Source organism: Anomalospiza imberbis, chromosome 3 (genome assembly GCF_031753505.1).
Source record: "Anomalospiza imberbis isolate Cuckoo-Finch-1a 21T00152 chromosome 3, ASM3175350v1, whole genome shotgun sequence".
Lineage (NCBI taxonomy): Eukaryota > Metazoa > Chordata > Aves > Passeriformes > Viduidae > Anomalospiza > Anomalospiza imberbis.
The window spans coordinates 24,198,545-24,223,890 of NC_089683.1; the positions used below are offsets into that span (position 1 = coordinate 24,198,545).

At 39.3% G+C, this 25,346-nt stretch overlaps 1 protein-coding gene across 3 annotated transcripts in view; it reads left to right on the forward strand.

Moving 5' to 3' along the window:
- LOC137470390 (elongin-A-like) overlaps positions 1-25,346 on the forward strand; it is a 36,344-nt gene that overhangs the window by 5,555 nt on the left and 5,443 nt on the right. Inside the window, exons 2-11 of one of the 3 annotated variants that reach the window (XR_010997032.1) lie at positions 1,410-1,466; positions 3,139-3,251; positions 4,308-5,010; positions 6,447-6,546; positions 7,355-7,528; positions 8,075-8,172; positions 8,919-9,099; positions 9,434-9,557; positions 11,263-11,381; positions 11,520-11,612. Coding sequence is in view for 2 of the 3 variants with exons in the window: in XM_068183656.1 (XP_068039757.1) it covers positions 1,410-1,466; positions 3,139-3,251; positions 4,308-5,010; positions 6,447-6,546; positions 7,355-7,528; positions 8,075-8,172; positions 8,919-9,099; positions 9,434-9,557; positions 11,263-11,381; positions 11,520-11,578 (1,728 nt within the window). In the remaining variant the exon portion in view is untranslated. Of the gene's footprint in view, positions 1-1,409; positions 1,467-3,138; positions 3,252-4,307; positions 5,011-6,446; positions 6,547-7,354; positions 7,529-8,074; positions 8,173-8,918; positions 9,100-9,433; positions 9,558-11,262; positions 11,382-11,519; positions 11,745-25,346 lie in introns of those variants that run through there. The other 2 variants (XM_068183656.1, XM_068183657.1) reach the window with 2 other exon arrangements.

The following is a 25,346-nucleotide window of genomic DNA, read 5'->3' on the forward strand; positions in this document are numbered from 1 at the left end:
ATCCTGCCATTTTGTAGCTATCTGAACTTTTTGGGAGAGATTTGATTTGTTACCTCTGGTCCTCTCTGTATGTCTCACATTTTCCCAGGTTGTGAAGCATTTCTACTGTGTTAGTCTAGACTCACAAGCACTGTTTCAGGGTGGATGATTTAGAGAAGAGCTGCATGCCAGGCATGAGATAGAGCCCACTGAACACAATGAAGATCAGTGTCAAGTATGGGATTCCACTACTCTAATACAGTATAGGAACAATGAAATTTAGAGCAATATGTCCCTGGAGTGCAACTTATATATTGTTTCTTTGAGCTTGCTACTGGTTTTTAGTACCTCTTCCACCTCCTGCAAGGCCATTTCACAAACAGTATCTAATACAATAAATGACAGTTCATCCGTTATTTAAATTAATATGGCTGCTTTTGTTGACAGAAGATTTCTGGGTAGTGTATTTTGTGTTCCTGCTGTTACACTGAGAAGTGTCAATGATCTGAAACACTTGACTAGTATTTCAGACTTTGTGAAAGCCCTCTGAAATGCTGCTATTTCAGTTGTACATTAATTCTGTCATCTCCATAACAGCTTAATGTGTGTGGTTGGGAGTGTTTTAGTGGTAACACTAAAATGGGAACGCCATTCTTAAATAGTGACAGAAAGATAAGACAAATTTGCTGTATGTGGTTAGCTGCAAGACTCTGGGGTGCTATATGCTACCCATTGCCAAATAAATTGGGTTATATTGCTGTTGAAATTTATACTCTGCTTATAAATAGGACTTCTTACTTCTCACAGAAAGGTGAGCATTTTTTATGTGAAAAAAATCTTTCCTGCTTTTATACAAGTGTTGAGTTTGGTAACAGGTGTAAGCTTTGACAGTGCAAAAGAAAACAGTTTGAGCTTATTTTGTTAAAATTCAAATTGCAGTTATGTTTTCAAAACCTTATTTTGTGCAGTCTGGGCTTGCACCAGCTTGTTGTCCTTTCTTGTCCTGGATGATGGAGTAGTGCTGCTGACTCTGAGGCTTGCTGATTTTTGCTTGGTGGCTTTGCATAATACAGCTTTTGTACTGGCTCTGTGGCAAATGAGGGCCACTGCTACAGGATGAGTAGGTATATATATGTAGCCTCTATTACTGTGTTACTGATTTTTACTGTAATCTCTGTAGCAGTAAATTCAAACTATCTACTGTATTTTCTGTTGTTACTGAATTTGAGGGGTAGACAGGACTGTACTGGTTCACAGCATGGACTGCCCTGATGTGCAATAAAGGAGTGCTTATATTTTCCAGGAGTTACTGGATGTTCCTTTCAACACTATTGTGTATTTTTGGATTAAATATGTGAATGAGGATGAGAAAAACAGAATACGATTTCCAAGTATTTGTTTAAAACAGTAAGTCTGATGTTTCCTTCCAGATTATAAAAACACTTAAGGTACTACAAGGTTTGGATTTATCGCTGGATATTTTAGTGGTAAGTGATCAGTAATAATACATTAAACTCTTCTATACTGCATTACTATGTAAATGTCTAGAGTGTGCATTTGTAGAAGTGGTGAACATGTTGCATTTTATAATTTTAAATTTATATCCTATTTGGTTAGATTAATTTCCCAAAAGCTGGTCATCCAGCTTGATAAATGCAGTGTTATGTCAACAGTGATAGAACTGAGCATATAGAGGACACGTTGCTAATCAGATTGGCTTCTTTTCAGTGTAAAACTGCCTTCAGTCAATGCTTAAAGCAAATATGAGTGAATCATTCTTTAAGTCAACTGTCTAACTCTTCCATCTTTCGTTAGCAGCTCAAAGGTAGTTTCTTGCATTTAAAGAGGAAGAATCCCCAATAATGATTCCTGTGACTTTTATCCTCATCCAAGCTGCATCCTATCAAATTCTGTATTAGATATTCTCATACTGGTCTGTGAAGCTTCTAGCTATTATAAGCAATGTGTCTGTGTTTTGAAAAGAAGAAAAATGTGGGTTTTGTGAGAGAATTCTTTGAAGAGTTAGAAGAAAAATATAGTTGCCAAGATGTTTGAATGGCCTGTTCAGGTAAAGGCATTTGTCTGACTAGACACCAACAGACTTCTACTGAAATGAAGCATTTTTGTTTTCCAATAAAAATACATAATCTCATATTGCAATTAGTTGTTTTAAATGACAAAGGGTTTCTGCAGATGATTCATGTTCCCAGAAATTTTGCATGCTTTATAATGTGATAGACTTTGATGGAAGCCTTCAAGTCAAATAGAGGAAAGTGATGTCTTACAGCGGAGGGCTCCACATATTTTTAATGCATTTGAAGAACATAAATAGCTTTATGAAGTAGTCCCACCAGATTTCTTCCATCTGTTTGCAATAACTGACTTACCAAATCAGGTTGCTCAAATTATATACAAGCTAAATATACTTGAAGTGAATTTAAGGAAGCCCTTTCTGGAGGCTGAGCTGTTTATGTGGGAGTTACGTGTATAGCTCAGACTTCACAGGAGTATAATTTCACTTGTTAGCAAGAGCATTCACAGGTTGCAGTGAACCTACTGAAGTCCATATTTTAAATGCATCTTAAAAGTGAGGGTTTGTGAATCAGAGATGCTTACTCATAATACATTATTAAAATCACCTGTGAGTCTACAAACACTCGAAGTCTGCAAGATATTTTTGCTTAAACAAAATACACTAGAATGAGACTTGAAGACACAATGATATTGTGAAAATAACTCTGCTGCTGTGACCCCTCAACCCTGTACTACTGGTTGAGATTTATTTTATATTACACCATGTCCAACATATATGCTCTCTAATATGCTCAAATGTACTTCATAAGCCTAAAGGAAATTTGTATTGATGCATTTTGTGGGCTTAAGCATTTAAGAGAAGTGAAATTCCTGAAATATATACATTTAATGGAGGAAAATTACTTAGCTTTATGAATTAAGCCTGCGTTTTGTTCCCCATATTTGGTTATAAACAACTACTTCCTTCAATTCCATTTGCAGTATAAAGAGGGCATTCATTCTTTGGCTGCCATAGGACTGCCCTGAATACTAGGCTAATACTGTTTATAGCAGTTTAGAGGAGGTTTTATTTGGGATGAGAGTTGTGATTTATTCTGCCCATCTTGCTTGCACTATCTTCAACAGGAAACTGGCATAGACAAAACAGTTAAAAGTTTTAGGGAACATGCCACTGCTGGGAATGTAGCTAAAAGTCTGTTGAAACAATGGAAAAAGCTTATTTCTCCAGAAACTAAAAGGTAGGTGTGAACTTTTTTCCTTAAAGTTAATTATGCTGTAGTGCAACTTTAAAATACAGATTGGAAACCTAGGAAGGTGTTTGGAATGACACAAGTACATTGAATTGGAATGTGAATTGAATGCAAGAAGTGAGAATGCAGTTGTAAAATATGAGGAAAAATCAAACCCTTACTGGACAACTAGCCTGTTGGCACCCTGACTTCAGCTGCTTTATGTAACTGGCACAAATTCTTAGGTCCCAGCTGGTGCAAACGGGGCTAAACCATGATGGGCACTGCTCTGCACTTCAGGAAATTGGGAAACTTGCTCTTTCTTCCCAGAGGTGGTGGTTAAATGAGGCAGCTCTCCAGTGATGTGGTTGTATAGAGGTTTTTCTTGTAATGTTCTTGTGGACTGAGAGGGCCTTCCAACACTGGAGGAGGCACAGTGAAGAGATGCAGTTTCTTCTGAGACTGAAGCAGCCACCACTGCCATGGCCAGGCCTGCTCTGCTTTAGACGTTTCACAGAGTTCCAACAGTTCCAAACAGTTGAGCTGAAAAAGCCAAGGGAATAGTTTGACTAAGTAGTGCATTTTAAATCTGAAGTTGTTCAAACAACAGGAAAGTAAAATACTAGAATCTGTGATGAGCAAATCATAAAGGCTGACCTGTTAATCTGTATGACCTACAGAGCATGTTGTAAATTTTTCTGACTCCTAGTCAACAAGCATCATGTCTTTGTTATAAAGCATGCAGGGAAGCTTTGTGAAAAGTGATGTCCAGCATGTTGTAAGCAGATAGTACTGCTAGGTTTGTTTTCCTGCTCAGGCTTATGTCCCTACTCCCCACTTGTTTTGCTATCAGTTCTTGTTTCAGTATTTAGCAGTGCTGCACCCAAGATTTCTGTGATTCTGTACTGATAATGGAAGAGTGCAGAACTAAGTTCTGGGTGTTGTGAAACTACGACACATGCTTTTATGATTTTATGCTTTTAGTTTTACTAATATCAGAAAAACAGATTGTTTAAGAATTTAGCATCAGCTACAGAATGGGATGTAATTTTTTTATTGTTGCAGTGATCACAAAGGAAGAAAAAATAATGAAAAAGAAAAATGTGAGATGAAATCTTCTGTTTCCAAGGAGATTAAGCCTTCAGAGAAGCCTGAAACATCTGTACTGGCCTTTAGAAGTTCCAGCAGTGCTCCCATTACTACAAAGCTGAATAAGGAGCATATTTGTAGTGAAAATACCCATCAAAGTGCAAATTCTGAGTCTCCAAAAGAATGTGATAATAAAGTATGTAGCAGCAGTGGTTCTAAGCATGCTTCCCTGGGTACCAATTCTCAGGCTAAAGAAAGTGACTTCAAGGAGAGCACCTCCACAGAGAGCAAGAAAATTTCAAAAAAGCAGCATTCCTCTGCAGCCAATGAAGGCTTATTTCCCCTGCAACAAAAACCTAGTAAGGATGTTTCCAAACAGAGAAATCCTAAACGTGTGGAGAAACCAAAACAAAATCTTGTCATGAAAGACCAAGCCAAATTATCTAGTGATGAGGAATTTGAGCCTCCTACTATGTCTTTTGAATCTTATCTTACTTATGATGAGGTTACCAACAAAAGAAAGAGAAAAGCTTGTTCTATAGGTGCACGGCCAAAAAAGTGCAGTGAAGAGAAGAACAGCTCATTACTAAAAAAGACTTCAAAACTTTCTCAAGCAAAAGAGGGAGTTGAAGATGTAAAAAAATGTGAGAGTGATCAATCAGAAACTCTCAGGAAAAAGGTAAACCACTACAGGGTTGAGATAATAGCAGATAAACAGCAGACAAACAAGTGCTTTGGACTTGTAATTTCACTGAATTTTATCTGTATTTATTTTAAGGAACAGATTGCATGACTCTGATGTATCAGCCACATTGCAATTGCCAATAATTACAATAATGGGGGAAAAAGAGATACAGTTTTCAGTTGAATTACTTGTATTTTTAGCATTGCTTCCAATATTACAATAGTGTTTGATCCTCACCAACTAATCTGCATTTGCCTTGCAAAATGCAAAGGCAGTTACCTTTGGAAAGATGTCCACCTTTTTTCTTTCTTGACCATCCTGGTTTGTGGCTACTGCAGCTCTTTGTGTATGGAACAGTCCTTTTGTCAGTTGCTGTGGTTCTTTAATAGCAAATATTAACGTTTGCAGTGGAACTGAATATTCTTTAAATGCATTATTGCACATAAAACTAGATTGTACATATTCTTAAAATATATTAATATATATTTATTTTAAAATATATATATATTCTCTGAGCTGTCCTAGTCCCTTGAAATGCAAAAAGCGTAAGTAGCTCCTCTGAGAAAATGTTTGCAAAAACATGTATTAATTAGACGTTTTAAATGAAGACCTTCTGTGCACTGAAAATTAGTGTTCTCTTCAGATTTATATCTTCACTATGATGTGAAAGCTTTAGGCTTTTTTTATTATGGAAGATCTGCAATCTGAATGTGGTATCTTCCATTCCAGATGGGGAAATATTAATGTAGAGGCTTATGTATGATACTCCAATATAAACTGTTTGAGGAAAAACCTCAGATATTCAAGCAGTTGTGAAAAGTTACTTTAGGTACTTACATGAAGTGCAGGGAATGCAAGTTTTGGGCTGTAAGTGCCTGACTTGCAATTGGAGGACACCTGAGACCCAATTTAGATGTTGCACCTGATCCATTTGTAGGAACCCATACTTAACAGGCTGCTGCATCTTTGAATCCGTTTTTAGGGGATTAGCTGTGAATGTTTTAGGCTAAATGGCTTACTGAGTGTAATCTAGGAGACTTGATAGGACTAAGTATAAAGCTGTTTCTTGTCTTTTAGAATTATGCTTTTGTCATCTTGCAGTTTTGCCTCATTCACTGCATGCCTCGATAGTGATTTATCTGAAAGCCCATTAGCTCTACATATCTACTGTGTTCTTTAATCTTTCTATGGGCTAATTGCAGATGTCCCACTAAGTTCCTTTTGTGGTATAGTCTTGGTAAGTGGAGTATGAAATGATATACTGAAAAGTAGTCCTATTAGTAAAAGTTAGTGTAGAAAAGCAAGAATTCTAGATATCCTAGCTAATTTTGGAATTTGCATAAATCTTTGGGGGTTTATTGTAGTTTATTTTAAGCCTGGTTAACCCCGAATTTATAATATTGTAGCAATCTTTCCTTGACTGTGCACAGGCCAAAGTGGCATCTCTCCAAGAGCTTCTTAATACTCCACTACCTAAAATTCTGCCAGGCATCTCAGAATCATCTCCCCAATATGCTGCAGACTTTACAGGTAAGTAATATACAAAGCTGATAAATGTGAAATAGTGCAGGTGTTTATAGCTCTGTGTACAAATGTTTTATGCCTTTTTTCAATAAGCTGTATTAGCTCATCAGTCCATGGCAAAGAAGGGCCTCACTTTCTCATCTGTGGAAATCATGTTGAAGTGAGTTATAAGGCCTTCCTACTTATGGCTTACTGAGTAAAGGAATACTGAGGACGGTTACCACAGACTTAGAGAAGGCATGATCCAAGTGGCTGTTCTACAGGCTCCATTTATCTTTACTCATGTCTATACCTTACAGCAGGCAAAGCCTTAGCAGAAATTATCTTAAGTAAAACAAATATATGAGGCACTAGGTCTAGCTTTGGCATAGGAACCACTAGTATCATTATAGGTAGGTGACATAAAGTATCAGTGGTTCCCCTAGTGGCTCTTCTGATGTGGTTTCCTACCACTGGGGTCTTGAAACATTGCTGTTATTGCAGCTTCTGGCTTCTCTAAGATAACTCAGGAGGATTAGTAAAGTTTTGTGGATAGGTAACAGAGCAATCGAGATGTGAATACAGCTCATGTAGACTGGAGATAATTAAAGCAAGTCTGGTTTGAGTTGGTGTAGTTCACTTGCAGTGTACATCTTGGGGTTAGATGATGGTGAATGGACTTTTGCAATTCACAATAGGTGCAAGGGTCCCATGCTGTAATGTAGTCACTTTGTATTAAGAAAACACTTTGTATATATAAGTAAAAGTAATTGATGCTTATCTCGGAGCTGAATGTTTAAAGCCTTGTGAAACCTGCCTGATGTTTTGCTTGCAGCATCTGCAGTACCTGTTGTAGAAGCACCCCAGCAAGTCAATGAGATAGTTCAATTCCCAGGACAGAGACTGAACTCTAAAATGCAGGTGTACTCTGGCTCCAAGGCAGTCTGCCTTTCAAAGATGCTTACACTGTATGAGCAGTGTGTCCGCATGCTTCACAACAATATTGAGTGTGAGTACTTCAGGGGATTTGTAGCACTTGTGACTCTTAAGGGTATGAGATTTTTTTTCTCCATGCGAACCACTGGCTTACTAAAATATATTCTCCCTCCCTACAGAGGGTGACTTGGAGCAGGGTGAAAAGCACTTGCAGAAATGGATTAATGACTGTGCTAAACTGTAGCTTTGTTTTGAAAGCTAACAATTTTTAAAGGTCCGAGTTTACTTAAAATAATGTCCTATAAATGATAAATGAAAAATTCTTCCCTTCTACCCCCATGTTTGTTGTGATCAAGACATTATTTTCTTCATTGCATAGGCAGAGGGAAATTATGCATATCAGTAAAGATGGAGGCAATGACTCTTCAAAGATGCTTTATCCATCCTCAAGTATAACTGCTAGTCAGTATGGAACTGCTGATTTATATATATTTTCATAGCCTGACATAAGATGTTGTGTTAGTGCTTGCTAAAATTAACTTGTGATTTTTATTTTTAAACTGAGTGGTGTTACCCATTGAGTAAAATAAGATACTGAAAATACTGTCCTTTTTTGTAGTGCTACAAGAAGCAGGAGGTGTGCCCTTTGAAATTCTTGAGCCTGTGCTAACACGTTGCACACCAGAGCAGTTGTTTCGAATAGAGAAATGTAATCTGGTAAATTCTGCCTTGTTAAATCTGGGGAACCACAAAGTTCCACAACTCCATGGGCTGCACTGGTTTTCTGTTTTGCATACTAATTTCTTTGAATTCATCTGTCATTATCAAGTCTCTCTTTCTCAAGTTTAAAACATTGAGGAGAATGACTACTGATGACTAAGTGAAAGACAGTGTGTATAGAAGAGTATTTCTGTTTCTAAAAATAAGAAGGAAAAAAAGATGTCCATAGTACTTACCACTGAAATAGCTGGGAAAGTCAGAACCAACTGTTTTCAAGTTAAACTATTAAGCCAACAAAGCATATCGGTCAGGAAGTAGCTGAGGTGAGATTTCATGTATGTGGTAGTTTTCTTATCTACACTGTCAGGACTTGAGCTCCATGCTGCACTTGGACATTGATGTTCTGAGTGTGCAGTCCTTTGTAGGCAGATTAGCCTTTCCTCTGTGTGCTTCACATTGAGAGCTGGAGTGGCCTGAGCCTGTGCTGTAAACACAAGCCTGGCCTGTAAGCATGGCTCACTGACTCCAGCTCTGCTGGTTGAAGCTGTGTGATTTCCAGGCTGTAGTCAGTATCCCTGCATGGTATTGCCACGGTGTGGGTACCTGTGTCAGCACGTGTGGTGGGATTTGTTCTGCACCTTCTTCCACCAAAGGTTTGAATTGTATCTGTAGGCTCAGGGAACGGGTACTCTTGAAAATGTTATTTTGAAATCTCTGATTTAAGATGTCTGTGTTTAAATTAGATGTTTATAAAAGAGACTGACCACTTGTGGAAGAAACACTGCCAAAGAGACTTTAAAAATGAGAGCCTTCTGGAGTATGAGTCTTGGCGTGAAATGTACTGGAGACTCTTTAATCAGAGAGAAGAAAAGCTGAAGATCCTTACAAAAAATATTCTTTCAGCTCAGTCTGAGAAACCAAAAGGTAAAATCTCTGGTTAGCGCTTTCACCTACAAAACCCAATCTCTTCTGCTGTTCCTGACAATATGTTTGGTTTAGTGATTTCTTTGCAGTGAATACTAATGCTGTACTTCCAGGAAAAATCATCAAGAACAAACACTGTTACTCTTAAATTAAAATTTGCTTAAAAAATAAACACATGCATGAATACAATATGTTGGTGTATCCTGCAAATATTATGCATTAGACAAATCTTACCTTACTGGCTGGACTAAGGATTCTAAGCAGCAATGCCAAGAGTTTTGGACATAAAGGACATGAGAAGTCATGTATCCTCTGCTCCTTGCTTCTATATTAGGCAGGCAAGTGAAACTGGCTTATGTGACTGGTGCAGCAAAACCACCCAGGAACATTTGCCGACAGCAAGAAATCCATGGGACAGCAGGACCTGTCATCCAGCTTCATCCCACAGCGAAGTGCAAGTAAGTGCTATGTACTATGCTTTTGAGTTTGTGTCTTTGTCAGTTCAAAATCGTGCTTGCAAAATAATTTTAAAGTTCTAAAAAACTCTATTTACTTTCCTTTTTCTAAGTGGCTAGTAGCTCGAAACAAACTTGCCTTTTAAGTCTTGTGTGCTCCTCTGCCATGTGTGCACTTTCCTCATAGGTGCCAGTGAATTCACTCTCCCAGCTGGAGTGTAAGTGGACACTGTTTCTTTTCTCCGGATTACACTAAAGCTGCTTGGCATCCTAGGGCAATTCCATTGTTGATGTTTGTGTCTATTAACCTGCCTAGTAGCCTCACATGTTCTCCTGCTTTGATAAAATCCCAGTCAGCTGCCTGGTGTGATACAGTTGACCAGAATGAACCTCAGGAACTTTTAATACTTTTTTTTTCCCCTGTGAATTTCAGAAGCTTAGTCGAACAGCCTTGCTGCTCAAGGTGGTTGTAAATATGGGTTAGGAAGGGCAGCCTGGATGTAAGAATTTTCTTAAACTCAGGTTTTACACCAGATAAATTTTCATAACTGTGCCTTCAGCTGGTGAGATTTGGAAGGTTCTTTCCGTAGGGTTGCTCTTTCCATTGAAAATATAGTCCCTCACCAAGGCAGTAGCTTAAGACACTTTGAGTTGCACTTTTGCTTTCAGCTGCTCTGTGGGAGGTTGATTCTGTATTGTGACAGACCTGCCTTTCTAGTTTAGGTGCTTCAAGTAGACTAGCATACAAGTACATATGTCCTTTGTGCTCCAGTAATCTCTGGACCAGTAGCTGAATGATGTAGACCACGCCTTGCATGATTTTTTTTTTCCCCCTCAGACATGAAAGAAGCTGTAAGAGAGTCATTGGTTTGTCTTCTGGAGAACCAAAGGATTTGTTTAGGCACGATGAGTTAAATTTCACTTCTTTGACCTGTTGGTTTTTTAAGCTGCAGAATTTGTATGGCTGAAATCCTCACTTGAGAAGCTGGTCTTGCAGGAGCTAAAAAGTCCTGCTAAGGATTGGTATGCAGACATGCAGATCCTTAGCAGGCTGCTATTCTCACTCAGTGTGCAGTGGTACTAAGTGCTGGCAGAATCCTACTGCCTGGCTCTGAGGAGTACAGGGCTGGTCACATTTGGTGACATTGTGCTGACACTTTAATGCAATGTTGGGTTTATGGTCTTCAGCAGGAGGCATCAGCTCTGTATATGTATCCGTCTCAGTCCTTGTCTTGTTGATTGAGGATTCCAACCTGATGTTTAGTTATTGTGCCTTTTGCTAGTCAGTTACAGAGGTTTTGTTTTTAAACATTTGCCCTCATTTTCTGTCAATGAGTTAGTTAGCAGTTCAGCTGTGTTCAAAGAGGAAAATAAACACAAGGTGCAAACTATAGCACAGGCCATTATGAATCACAGTGGTATTGCTGGCCATTTTGATTTGTCACAAACTCTGATCATTTCATTTTAAAGACTAATAAGAAACATGAGATCTTATAAATGTAGTATTTGTTCAAGAATTAAAATGGAAAAGCTGGTAATCTGAAATCCCTTCTAACCTGAACTATTCTATGACTTTGAAATGTATAAAGTTTCTTAAATGTATCCAATCAGGCTGTAGGTTTTGATTTTTTTTTTTTCAAAATGAGCCAGAGCAAATAGTAGCTTGATATTAAATGCTAACTTTTTTCTTACTTGCTTGTTTTAAAAGAACAGGGATTCCAGAAATGAGAGACAGAAAAAATACATTATCAAGTCTGATCTGTGCTGGCAACAGTAGAAATTCTAGCTCAGGTGTCATGATTCAAGGTGGAAAGAAGCCTACCAAAAGTAAGTGACATTTCCTAAGATGATCAATTTAAATGTTTTAATGTTTTGGCTAATATATGCTTAATATTATACTAATACCATTTAAAGTTGCTCATAGTTGTAATCCTAACTGGTCTCTTTGTTTTGTTGTTATTGAAGAAATAGCACCAATCATGAAGAAAACTTTGAAAGCGCTGAGGAGTAGAGTTGGCCAATGATAAAATGAGGCTGTGTATTTGAAGCTTATTTGATGTGACTCTCTGTATATTATGCTACAGTGAATGAAAGTAATGTCCATGTAAGCACTGTTCAATTTGCTTTAGTTAAAATAGTTCTGAAAAATTGTGTGGGTGAATAATCAGCAATAAATACTGAAACTTCCAAGTCCTTTCATACTGCTGCATTCTTACTTGAATTGAAATAAAGTCAGTACACACTAATCACAAATCAGTTTATATGAACCTTTATAGGTGTTGTATTTATCAGTTTAAGCTGGTGAAGGGTCTGGGGCACAAGGTTTTTTAGGAATGGCTGAGGGAATGGGGGTGGTTTAGTGTGGAGAAAAGGAAGCTGAGGCGAAGACCTTATTGTTCTCTACAGATACCTGAAAAGGAGGTTGTACATGGGTGGGGGTTGATCTCTCCTCCCAAATTACAGGACAAGAGAAAATGGCCTCAAGTTTCACCAGTAAAGGTTTAGATTGGATATTAGGAAAAATTTCACTGAAAGGGTTGTCATCATTGGAATAAGCTGCCCAGGGAAGTGGCTGTGTTGTCAGCCCTAGAGGTATTTAAAAGAGGTGTAGATGTGGCATTTGAGGATCAGAGTGCTGGTTTAACAGTTGGACATTGATGATCTTCAAGGTCTTTTCCAACCCAAACAATTATGTGATTCTATGATTGTATGCAAGTGTGGAGATGAAAGGAAACGTGGACTATACTCTGATCTGCTGCTCTCTGTCATGAAGAGGCCTAGCTCACAACCTTGCAGCCAGTTGTCTTAAAGTGAAGAAGCTATTTGGTCTGGGATAGCTGTCCTTTCAAGAGTTAGGGACTGCTGCAATTTGGGATTGGTCTATGAATGGGTTTAGTTTTAGAAATGAGATATGTCTTTGTAGTTTCTTTTTCTAAACCAGTTCATTTACCTGAATTGTAAGCCTGACTTTGCCTTGAAGGCATGTCTTAGAAATGGAGAAGCTCTATCAATTGCACTCAGTAGTTGCAAGTAGGTCTTATTTCTTCTTTTGTACTTCCATAGGATTTGACATCTTAGAACTCCTCATGAAGCACAGGGTAAGGTTGTCATGAAACCTTTGAGTTGATGTCTCTTACTCAAAACACCTTATATGTGAATTTAATCATTGCATATGTTAGGTACTACAGGTAGATTACAAAAATATTGCTACTAAAAATGGCTTTTACAGCCATTAACTTAGTCATCTATACATAACAGCTTGTGCAAATGCCCTGTTTATACAGGGGTTTGAAGTCAGCAGGTGTGCTGTTGTGTTGTGTTTTTTCTCCATGCATTAGTGTTGCACTAAAAAGAATGGAAATTGAAAACATGCATGTTGAACTGGAAATGCTGGGGGAAGCTTTTGCTGTTTCTGGAATCAAAACAAGCAATAACTAGTAGGAGAGGTAATGCAGCATCTGTCATACAAACCTGAACAGTTCATCCCAGAAGCATTCTTTACAAGACTTAAAACTGGCTGAATGACCAATGTACCACTCTTTGTTGCTAATCAGTTGGTGGCAGAAGCTCAATTCAGCTGAAGGTTTCTATCAAGTGTGGTATCCTTTTGTGTAAGAAAAGACAAAGTCATTGGTTTGGCTCTGGCATTTGAGAACACAGCTGTAGCCATCCAGAACACATATAGATGATGGGAATATACACTTTGAAGTCTGAAGGATAAATAGTTGTTTTAACTAATAGACTTACATTATTCATTGGCAATAACTTTTCCTATCCTTGACAATGGTAGCAGAGTTATGTGGAGGGCATATTTTACTTCAAGATTAGGTGACTTTAATTTTCTCTTCTCACTTTCTCTCACTTCAAAGGCTCTAGATATAGCTCTGGTAAGAGATGTGCAGAGGGTGCTCATGGGATCAGATTGTCATCCTGACAATTCCTAATTTAGAAAACACAGTAGACAAGCAAATCTCTTTACTATAAATTAGTTGGTGCTACATACACTTTAGGGTAGGGTTTTTCTTTTGCTTGTGCTGTGGTCTGGTCCTATGGAGTAATGCCTGTCTGAGGCTGCAGTGTGCTGGAATGCTCTGGGAATGCATCTTTGTGAGGCATCTTGTTTTTGTGGCTTGGCACTGCTTGCTGGTACAATCCAAATCAATCATGGAGGCAAATTCAAAGCCGATTTCAAAAGTATACCCTTTTAATCCGAACCAGAACTCTGATGTAGATGCTTTTGCAGTCTCCTGCCTTCCATCCTACATACAGTTACTACAGTACAGAGGAATTTTTGCTGAATAGGTGTTCCTGGCATCTGACATACCTAACAGTACACAATGTGCTGGAGTATATTGGCCCAAGGCAGATGACCTTCCTTCTGGTGGATGGGTGAAAGATGTTTGGTTGGTTTTATTGCATATTCCCCAGGCTGGCTGCCACATCTCATCAGAGGAGACCTCTGTTCCTTCTTGGATAAGGGATTATTTTCACAGAAAGACCGAATGTTACAAGTGCATGATGGAGTTCTCTTCCCTAAAAACATATTGCAGCTCCTAGTCCTCCTGCAGTATCTCTGAAGCCTTTTATCCCAGCAGCATAATGCTTTTCCAGGTGATAAGCAACTTCCATATTAATTTCTGGAAAATTAAGTAAGTAATGGGAGAAAAATATGGGCACAAAAGGAATGTCCTGCTGTTGTAGAGAAGACCACAAATGCATAATATTTATTTTCTTCTTGAGCTTTTTTCTTCTTTCAAGCATAGAAACCCCTTTCCACTTCCTGACAGTGTTTGTTTCATAGCATTCAGGAATGTTTTCCATCCTGTTAGTGGTTGGGCCCAAGAAGAAAGCTTGGCCTGACTGCTGTACCACTTAAAAAAGGAGGATGTGTGATGTTGCCATCTAAACAGTCCCTGTGGTAGGAGAAGGAAAAGAGTTTTGAGGTGAAGTGTTCGATCTTGTGAGACCCTGCTCAGAAGGCGTGTGAATTCCAGGAGCTAAGCTCTTCTTGGTGACCTCGTAGGCGTTTAAATGTTAGCTTAAGTCCTGGGCCAAGGCCAGAATGGGATGTAGGGTTTGGCATGATCCTTCTGGAAGAATTTTTAGACATCAGTGTAGTGCCCCATGCATGCTGTTGTCAATTGTTGCTGTTCAGGGATTAGTATCTGAGCTGCTGCTAAAGCAAGGCACAGCTGGGATCCCTGTGGGCATGGAGGTTGTTACAGCTCTGAGCATGATGTCATTGACTGTGTGGTACCTGGAGATGTCTGAGGATTTCTGGTAGTCATAGGAGATAACCTTAGCAGAGGGGAAAAAAAATCCCATCTGAAAGCTTGGCAAAATGTCTGTGCCAAGGTTTAGTGCGGTAAAAAATGCTGATGGATAAGAAGACCATCCTCTATATACTGCTGTTGGGGAAAAAAAAAAAAAAAAACAAACAAGCAAACAAAACCCCACTTGACAAAACCCCAAATCACCTAGTGAGAGTTGCCTTGTTCTTTTATTTATTTCCTTTCCCTGCCCTTCCTGTAAAGGCAGGAGAGATTTTTGAGTGGGTGATTGAAGGCCTTGGGTTGACAGCTTACTGTCTCCCTGTTCAGCCACCCTCACCATTACAGGGAGACATTACTGTCTCCCTGTTCAGCCACCCTCTCCTGCCCTTCCTGTAAAGGCAGGAGAGATTTTTGAGTGGGTGATTGAAGGCCTTGGGTTGACAGCTTACTGTCTCCCTGTTCAGCCACCCTCACCATTGAACAGAGGTGAAATTATCAAGATTGTTTTTCTGCAGTTGTAACTAGTTACTGCCAGTGGAGGAACAAGTCTCTCCTGGGTCACCACAGTGGCAGAAATTATCTTGGCTTTTTTTATTTACAGGACAAATGTATTGTGATTTTCTTTCTTTTTTCTTTCTTTTTTCTTTCTTTTTTCTTTCTTTTTTCTTTCTTTTTTCTTTCTTTTTTCTTTCTTTTTTCTTTCTTTTTTCTTTCTTTTTTCTTTCTTTTTTCTTTCTTTTTTCTTTCTTTTTTCTTTCTTTTTTCTTTCTTTTTTCTTTCTTTTTTCTTTCTTTTTTCTTTCTTTTTTCTTTCTTTTTTTTTTCCTTTCTTTTTCCTTTCTTTTTTCTTTCTTTTTTCTTTCTTTTTTCTTTCTTTTTTCTTTCTTCTTTTTTTTCTTTCTTTTCTTTCTCATTAATTTCCATATGAGTGATTCTTGCCTCCAGCTCCCAAAATATTTCCTTTCTGATCTGCTGAGTCAGTTGGAGGGGAAAAAGAATGGTGTTGGGTTCTTCTGATCAATCATATTTGATCCAGTGTAGGGGCTGGGTTCAGCATTTCTTGGTGTGATCATTTGCCTTGGGTTTTCAGTGGTCTCTGTTTTGGGTACCATTGTTCAGCAGTGAAACCTTTCAGGAACATGATGAAATCACTCTGAGTTGTGCTGCTTAACATGAGAATGAGAATAGGTTGTTCTTCTTCCTGCTTAATTGGAAGTGATGTGCAATGTATCTGCTTCCTCTCTTACAAATTCTAGTAAACATTTTTTAATGTGCTTTATTCAATTTTCTGTTTTGCACAAGTGAGTTGCATCCTTACACAGCTAACCCATCTTCTCCCTCTCTAAACTTTTTTCACAGAGCTGAATTATGTTTTATTCAGTAGTACAGAATTCTTTGTACAAAATTCCTTTGATTACATGTCTTGGGTTGTTTTTAAAACTTCAACCCTAATTGTTAGCAGAAAAGGGGTCCTGTGACTACACACATTTTACAGACAGAATTGCAGGCTTTTCAAAAGATAAATATAATTTGTAGACAGTTTGGATCTAAAACACCAAAAATGCAGACGGAGAGCAAGCATTCCCAGATGTGTAAAGGAATGTACTAATCCCAGAAGACTTGAGGAGATTGTTTCCACAGATGGACATACCAAATCCAACTCTCTGATGGCCTGGAGATGAAACATCCTGGAGTCTGAGGTCTAACAGTCCTGTACCTACCCTACCCAACTTCCTCATCAGTGTGTCCTAGACAAAAATTATACTGGAGCTTGGAAGAAGAAAATGGAGCTTGGAAGTGCTAGGTTTTCTAGAAGAAAATACATAATGAGACTGTCATAGTTTTTCAGAAATGAAGCATCAAAAACTCAGAAAATTGCCAACTATTTAAAGGCATAGAAATCTAGTTTCAGAATCCAAGTATTTCTCCTAATTTCTGAAGATAAAACTAATTCAGGTCAGAATAGTGTGGGAGGTTGCAGTTTTGTTTTTTTTTCCCTCAAATTGCAGAACTTTAAAATTCCTGCTTTAAATGTGAAACTACAAAGTCATGAACATAATCTTTGTAGCTTAAGCCCTAAATTGTGTGCTTGCTGTGGGAAGTGCTGGTGGAAGCTTTCAGCAGCATATGTTATGTGAACTCTGTTTACAGAGAAGTTCCCTCTTTTTATCCCTGGTGACAGACCTAAAAATGGCACTTGCTGAGGACAGGGCTGAACAACTCTGGAAAATCTTCTGTAGCTGTCCTCCTACAGAACTGTAAATAGGTATCCCAGCAGTAGACAAAGCTTTTTATGACATCTCCAGGCCCTCTCCCTTTGTGTTTATGGAATTGCTGAGGCTGCAGAAAGAGATGCTGCTTCAGAAACAGGAAACTTAGCTGCTCAGGCAGAGATAAAGATGAGCAAACTACTGCTGGCCTCTGGAAGAAGGAAGGAGTCTAACCTGCAAGATGGGGAAAAAACTGCTGAGACCAGATTGGGAAGCAATATTCCCTCTTTTCAAGTTGCTGACCTCTCTGAGGGGCAAACATTGAAGCATTCTTCCTTATGCTATCTAGCTCTGTGTATTATGTGAGTTTCTTTCACCAGACAAGGCACTTTTGCTACTTACAGCTCCTCACAATGCTCAGGGCTCTCAGCTTTTCTCTCCCATGATGTGCTGTAGCTGGCTCTCTGCAAAACGCATTGTCCCACAGTTACCTGTGTTGATATGCTTTTTAATACTTATCAGACCTTTCAGTCTGAAAGTTACACAATTAGTCTGTCTCAAGTTTTAGATAACCACTAAAGTGGTGTATTAAAGTGTGACTTTTCAGAGCATTAGTATCATGCTTGAGCCATGCTGACAGCTGAGTTCTGGGCTTAGGTGTTTAGAAAAGCATGGAGAGAAAGAAGTGCAAAAGGTTTATGCACAAAGCAGCTTCTCCAGGTTTCCAGAAAGCCTGAGACTTGAGTTTGCTTCTGCAGCTGAGGGATGGAAGATCACAGACCCTGACCAGAGGTAGCAATCCCTCTATAGGTAAGGAGAAAAGTATTCTATGTGGCTCTGAAAAGGCAAAATTGATATACTGGGAACCTCATTATAACAAGTAGGTCTCTGTGCCACAAGGTTCTGTTGTGACTTGGATGTTGATCTCCAGCTGATTAATTAGCTGGCATAATTTAATATTGCTTTCTTTGATAAGGTGCAAGATCCATCACTTTTCCTTGTTAAACTTCATATGGATGGTGATTGCCCAGCTGTCTAATTTGTCTGTTGTTTCTCTGTCCTCAAGGGAGTCAACAACTGCCCTCAGTTTAGTGTATTCTGCAAGCTTGCTCAGAATCCCTTCCCATCCTCCATCCCAGTCACTTATGAAGATGTGGAAGAGCAGAGGGCCTAAGATGGAGCCCTGTGGAACCTCACCAGTGACAGGTCACCAGTCTGGCGTCACCCCAGTCACTATCACCCTTTGTGCCTGACCCATGAGCCAGTTGCTTGCCCATCACATGATGTGCTTATGCAGCTGTATGCTAGACATTTTGTCCAGAAGGGTACTGAGAGACAGTATCAAAAGCTTTGCTGAAATCCAAGATTACATCAACTGGCTTTCCTTGATCAACTAGGTGGGCTACTTTGTTGTAAAAGGAAATTAGGTTTGACAAGTAGGACTTTCCCCTTATGCTGGCTGTGAGTGATGACTGAGTGATCCTTCAGGTATTTTTCAATAACTTTCAGAGTAATATTCTGTATAATTTTGCCAGTTATAGAAGAGACACTGCCAGGCCTGTTTTTCCTGTACTTTGCAAGTTCATCCTTCTTGCACTTGAAAACAGGGCCAACATTTGCCAGCCTCTCCAGATTCTCCAAGACCATTCAAAAGTAATTGAGAGAGATCTTGTGATGACATCAGCCAGCTCTTTAAATATTCTTAGATGAGTTCTGTCAGGCCTTATAGACTTATTGGGATTCACCTGGAACAGCAGATCCCATGTACATTCAGGGATCATAAAAGGTTTTAATGGTCTTAAGAAGTTGATAAAATTTAACATTCTCAGCAAGGTATGGGTCCCTAAGAAGGGAAATGTCTCAAGTCTGTATTGAATGCCTTTTCCAGAAGTTTCCTGATCTGGAGAGCTGTAGTAAGCTGTACCTGTGTTTGCTCTGCTGTTGGTAAAGCAATGTGTTCTTCATTACTGAGAGCTTGAATCTCTTTGGCTTGCCTAGCAAGAGAAGCGTAGGAAAGTTTCCTCAAGAAAACCTTAGAGTTTGATTTACTATGAAGTTATTTAATCATTCAGTGTTATCAAAACTTTCAACACTCAGTGTATCTTGTTTCTCTATAATTTGTATCAAGATCTTTGTGGAAGAACTCATGCATAATGTATGAAGTGTTTTTCTAGATTGTTTAAATAAGACTGAACTATATTTTGCATATAAGTCAGTGTTAAGCATTGAAAACATGGTATAATTTTCTCAAAATTATGGCACTTACAGCACAGAAAGAATTTTTCTAAAGATTTAAGGGAGAAACTAAGGATGTAACAGACCATGTTTTTAGTGCTGCTGTGACTAGCAGCAGCTGTTTACATTCTTAGTTCTTGGTAGTTAAAACTCATTGATATCTTTGAGCTGGTCAGTGAGAAGACAGCCATTATTTTTCACCAGTATTTTTCTCATTGCTCTGCAGTAGGAAGCTTCATCTCTTATCCCTTGCTTATAATAATCTACTGAATTATTTTGAGAGTGCTTTTCTTCTGGGAGTGAATTGCTATAATTCTCAAAAAATGACAATTTCCTATGGCACTACTGTTTCCCTTGGAGAGAAGGCACTTTTGCTTGGGTGCTGACTGTCTTCCTGGATGCCCATCTATTATTCCCTGCTTTCTCTGTCAGCATGCTGATGCTGGGGAAGTTAGGGCTCTTACCTGTGGGGAGAGAGCAAAGAGCTGCCTTTCCCTTATTATGCTCTGAGGTACATCCTGCTTACCTAAGTTTAAAGGTTACTCGGTCTTTTTAAGGTAGCTATCAGGTAACAGAATGTGGTAAGAATTTCGACAGAAGAAGGCTAACAGTGTCACCACAAGACTGCAGTCCTGAGGGTGGTAAGGATTTGGGTAGGTGCTGTGCATCCCATCTCCTGTGCTCTTCTTGGATCATGGCTCCTGTCCCTACTTGTCCATCCTTCGTGGTGGCTGCTCCATGGCCCAGGAAGGATTGTTACAGAGGGTTTCAGGTGCTGCAAAGGAGATCTGAGAACCAGGTCCTTGATTCCTCCTGAAGTTGGGTACACTTGGACTCTGTAACTCCTCTGGGCAATTATGAAAATTATTGTTTGGGTCATTTCCGCCCCTTTCCGAGAATGTTGGTGTGCAGCTTAGAGGGTTTATTTCCTCAAGACAGATGCCAAGCCACAAGCATGGAAAATCTGAAAGATCTGAGAAACCTCTGAGAGGTCAAGAATAATATAAAGTTTTTTCAGTCTGTCATCCAAAATGCTAGTGTAGTGCTGTGCCTTGACAGCTCTCCCAGTAACATTGAGTAAGGCGAGTTTTGGTTCTACCTCTTTTTTAACCAAAGCCTGCTGTGTCCTTACCTGCCCTCCCACCCCCAACCTCCTTTGTTCACCCAGATCCTGCAGTCTGTCTTTGTGCCTCCTATTTTTATGATAACCCTTCCTCCTCCAGTTCCTGATGCCATACAGAATGCTGCACAAAGAAATGTCTCTGTGAGAAGCCCTAGGGTGTACTCTGCCTTCTCTTGTGTTGCACATGCATGCTTTTCTTGTTTTTAAGGGTGTCACCATAGTTTAGTTCCAACATCGAAACCATTCCCTGTTCCTCATTATAGATAATTTCATAAATGTATTTCCAGTGGCATTTTTTATTTTTCATAACACTCCAACAGGAAATTAAAGCTTCCTAGTTTCAGAGATGCAGCTATTCCTTGCTAATGTATCCCAAAACAATCCCAAAAATGAGGATGTGTTTGCTGTCTTCAAGTGTTTGTTCGTACTTTTCAATCTGCTAAATTTGTTTCCTTTGAACTTTGACTTGCTGATTTGTTGTTAAGTGTGAAATAGGTACTTGTGTTCCTGAAAGCAGGTGCTTCAAATTCAGGTTTAGAAAGTAATTTCCTGTCCTTGAAAATGGGACTTTACAAAAAAAAGGGAGCTTTCTCTTTGCCCAAAACCTGCCTTGCTCTCAGGTATTGCTTGTCTGCAGCTCTGCTTACAGCCTCACATAATGAGTGGGCTGTGCCTATTCGAAAGCGAGTAGATAAACATGCTGTCCTCTGCTCACTTAACCCTGGCTCCCATGCCTTTTGGCAGGTTTAAAAAAAAGACTGCTTTTTTTCTTGTTTTCACAGAGGAAGAACATTGTGCTATTTTATCTAGTGGAGACAAGATACTTCAAAGCCGTAGTAACTATGTTGGTCTCTATATGAGACCACATATGGCTCTGGTGGCCTCAGCATAGCAGTCTACAAAGATCAGTGAGCAATGTCTGTGCTTGCATTTTTTGCAATTTAATCAGGTGTCACTTGTTCCTGTTAAATAAGAGGAAGACTTGCTAGAGGGAAGACTTCCTCAAATGCCTTGCAAGAGCGCCATCATTTTCCGTCTGGGCTATGTAAAATAAATCCTTGTCACACCAGTACCTGCGGTCCAGCCTGGTGACTGGCAGCCATTGGTGACTGGCAGCATGGCTGCAGCAAGGCGGCAAACCTCCAGGTTTCATTCAGGAGGAGCCAGCAATTCACTTGAGTGTGCTGCTAATGGCCTGCCACTTTCCACTACAGAAAATTAAGCACAAAAGGTTGATGGAGTGTGACATTAGTTTCAAGATATGCCATAATGTATTTGTGTACAGACTATGAGGCTCACTGCTTCTCTTCATGGGGAGCTTCACTGGCCCTTTATACTCATCCTCTTTTTACCTGCTCTAAATAGAGCAGGTTGTTAGGTCATCTAAAAATCTCTTGCTTGCATGAGATAAAGCTTACATAAAAATGAGTGTTTCATAAAGTTAGAGAAACCCAGTGCTGCCAGGACAGAGAGGTGGTAATGCTTACTTTAGGGGAATGTTAATAGGAGTCATCTCCTGAAGTCCTCCAGACTTTGATTGGAGAATAAATCTGAGTGGAGATGTTGACTCCAAACACTGCAGTGGATGGGCAGTGGAGAGCATGCAGATTGAACTTGGAAAAACTAACTTTCCATTGCTTGGATAATCTCTTCAGAATCTGTTTTTTGAGCATCACAGCAAGATCCTATCTCTTTATTAATGCCTCTGTGGTGCCTGTGTTGGAGTGGAATGGGTGTCAGTGGATGAGTAGCTGTGCAAAGGCTGATTCCATAACTGGTCAGCAGGCGATAGCTGTGAAGCTGAACCATTTAAATCTGTGCTAATATGCAGCACTTGGGATTTATTCTAAAAAATTGTGCTGGAACTTGAGAAACACAGGAATGGCAATATACACTCAAACAGTCAGATGAATTGCAATATTCACGGTTCATTAAGTCCAATTTAAAAATCCATTATCAATAAAGTGGAAAACCAAAGGTCTGTGATATACATCTGTTGTTTTTCAATATGTTAAGCGAAACTTGTATCCATTAGGACTTCAAAATTGTAAGCTAATCTGGTGAATGTATGGATGAATCTCTTCAAAACACAGTATATGTTGCCTCACTATTTTCAAACCTCAGCAGGAAATAGCCAGGAATTTTCTTATATTTTCTGGGTTCTTTTACAGACAACTGGGTTAGACCCAGATCATTGGCTCAGGCTGATACAGACAAAATGATGATGATGATGTAGCATCTGGTTTGTATTGAAGGAGAATATTTATTTATATTTTTACTCTGTAGAGAATGAGCCATAGGTTCTACATAACTTTCTGAATGTTTTAGCCAAAAAGAACAGCTTTATACCATAAAAAGTGGAAGGGGGGAGTATTTAGTCACCTCCAGAGACATCTAAAGTTGATTCTTATATCAATAATGGCTCTATAAACTTTGTACTATTGGAAAAATCAAAATACATATTTGCTGGTTTTTTTTTACTTACAGTACTTACATTTTTCACCCTGAAGTAGAAAGGATGACAAAAATCTTTGCCTTTATGCCTCTCAGATGTAAACAGGCACTTTGAAAGCAAATTAGACACACGAGCGGGAAGTAATGTGGTTGTTTTGTCATTTTCAGCCTGCGTACAGTGAGGTTTCTGTTTGATGGGCTGGTGAAAGGAATGCAAGGATGAGTTGCTTGTCATCATGTAATCTGTCAATATATAATTTGTCAACATATAATCTAAAGCAGCCTCTGGAGAAATAAGTACATGCTTTGTGGTTGCATTCATACTGAATTCAATGAAATGCAGATACCTTGTGTAAAGCCCGGATAATCTAGCCATAAAACTATGCTAATTGAAAAGATCTTTCTAATTTCAGGATGAAGCTCTTGTGAGCTGGCAGGGCTCTATGTAAAAAACATATATAAAAAACAGTGCTGTTGAAGGAAGAAAAGCACCTTCTGGTATTGGTGTTCAGTTGTCTTGCCAGCTTCAGCACAGATTGCAACACCTCTCAGAGTTCCAAGCTACTTTTTCCCCACCTGTCCCTGCCTGCTGTCTGTAATTTAGGTGCGCCTCATGAGTTCCTCTGTGAAGTTTATGTAATTAAAATAACCTTTGTGGAGGAACAAAGAGCAATTCAGTTTGACTGGGAACCTTGACTTGACTTTGTTTAGTGCACTGTTTTCCTCAACACAATGTAAAATCCAGTAGCTGAGTATGACACTAATGGTCCAGAAAATATATAAGATACTAGAGACACAGAACACTGAGTAATGGGGAGAAAAATAACCTGGATTTCTCACTCATGCTCTTTGCTTCAACATTACAATGTGTGAAAGACAGCAGAAGCTTGTATGCTGTTAGCCAGCAGGCATGGCCACCCCAAATACCACCTATCATTCAGGAACTTTTTAATACAGGGTCCAGAAATCCATGGTGGGATTCTCATTCTACTCTTCATAAGCTCCAAGCCAGAGAAGAAAAATGTGTTATAATTCTAGAAGAGTCAGTCTGTGAACACAACAGCTCTCCTTCAAAGAAAGTAAATTCCTGGTACTGCCCAGCACACTTTTTGCTCACCATTTTATTTTCATGAGCTCTAAATATAGTTCCCAAATGAAAAAGCTATAAAATTTTCAAGTCTAAGATAGAACAATGTGAACTGATCAAGACTGGCATTGATACAGTCTCTCTCTCCTCTTGCTGTATGTTCCTGGCACCTTCTTTGCACCAAGCTGAGTGTTTTTCTGACTAAGCTGCGAGCCAAATTGGTAAAAATAGACTCCCAAACTGCTGACCAAACATTTCCATCTCCTTTTTTCAATCAGATCTAATGTTCATGTGCTATATGCTGTGTTGATTCAGCATTCAAAACCAATGAAATAAAAAAAAAAAAGGTCTGTTTCTTTGTATTTCTCATATTGGTTTGGTTTCCCACAAGATCAGCAAGCTTGATCTTACCCCACAGCTGTGAGCAAGGCACAGGAGAGCTTGGAGAAGGGGAGGCAAAGGAGAAGAGCTTATTTTTGTTGTTGTTGTTGTTAATAGAAGCCTAACTAGAGAAGCTTAGGCTGAAGAGTGGCTCAGGATGGTCAAAATTGACCTGAAGCCCTCTGAGAAATGATCCAGCCTGTGCTTGGCTGCAAGAGCACTGGCAAAGTGTGAGAGAGTTGTCTTGCTGGGGAGTTTCAGGGCTAAGCTCTCTCTTGCTGATCACAAGGGCACTGGGTTCAGTTTCTGACATAGGGGTATAGGTCTAAAGTCTAAGCCTAATCACTGTCTAAGTGATTTAAGCTTAGACTGAAAGTGTAGCCTCAGAGTCTAAAGACATGCAACTGGTGAAAAGTATATTGAATTGGTACTTGTCCTATGGAATTGGGAACTGAAGTAGTTTAGAGAGCAGATTCAGCTACTAATGATGGCTGGATTGGATTCCAGTTGAATCAGCTTGCATGAACTCTCTATGATGTGCCTGCATGAGCATTAGTGCTGGTTGACACTGGAGAGAGTGCAGGGGAGAGGACAAGGCTATAGTATCATAGGCTTAAATTGCAATGACATTTTGTGCTGGAGTGAGCTGAGAAGCAGGTTACATCTGTTCAGGTGGGGAGACTTAATCAGTGCAACTACAATCAGCCTAGATCAGAAAAAAGCAGTGGGAGCAAAAGGTGGAGACTGCACCATGCACTCCATGTTGAAACGGATTGGTGGAGGACTGTGAGGAGGTCTGGGGTGCTCTTTTCCCCTCTGTTTTTAAGTAGTTGGCTTTGCTGGTTCAGAGGTATGAATTGTATGAAGCACTACCTGAAAAATCTTCAAGGGATTATCCTGGGGCATGTAGATACAGTCCAGAGTGACATTTGTTCAAATCAGCTTTTGAGGAAGGTAAGGGTTTTTGTTCTTGCTGACCTTACCCAGCTCATCCTGGAAACACAGCACAGTTTTGCAATTCTGCGCTGCA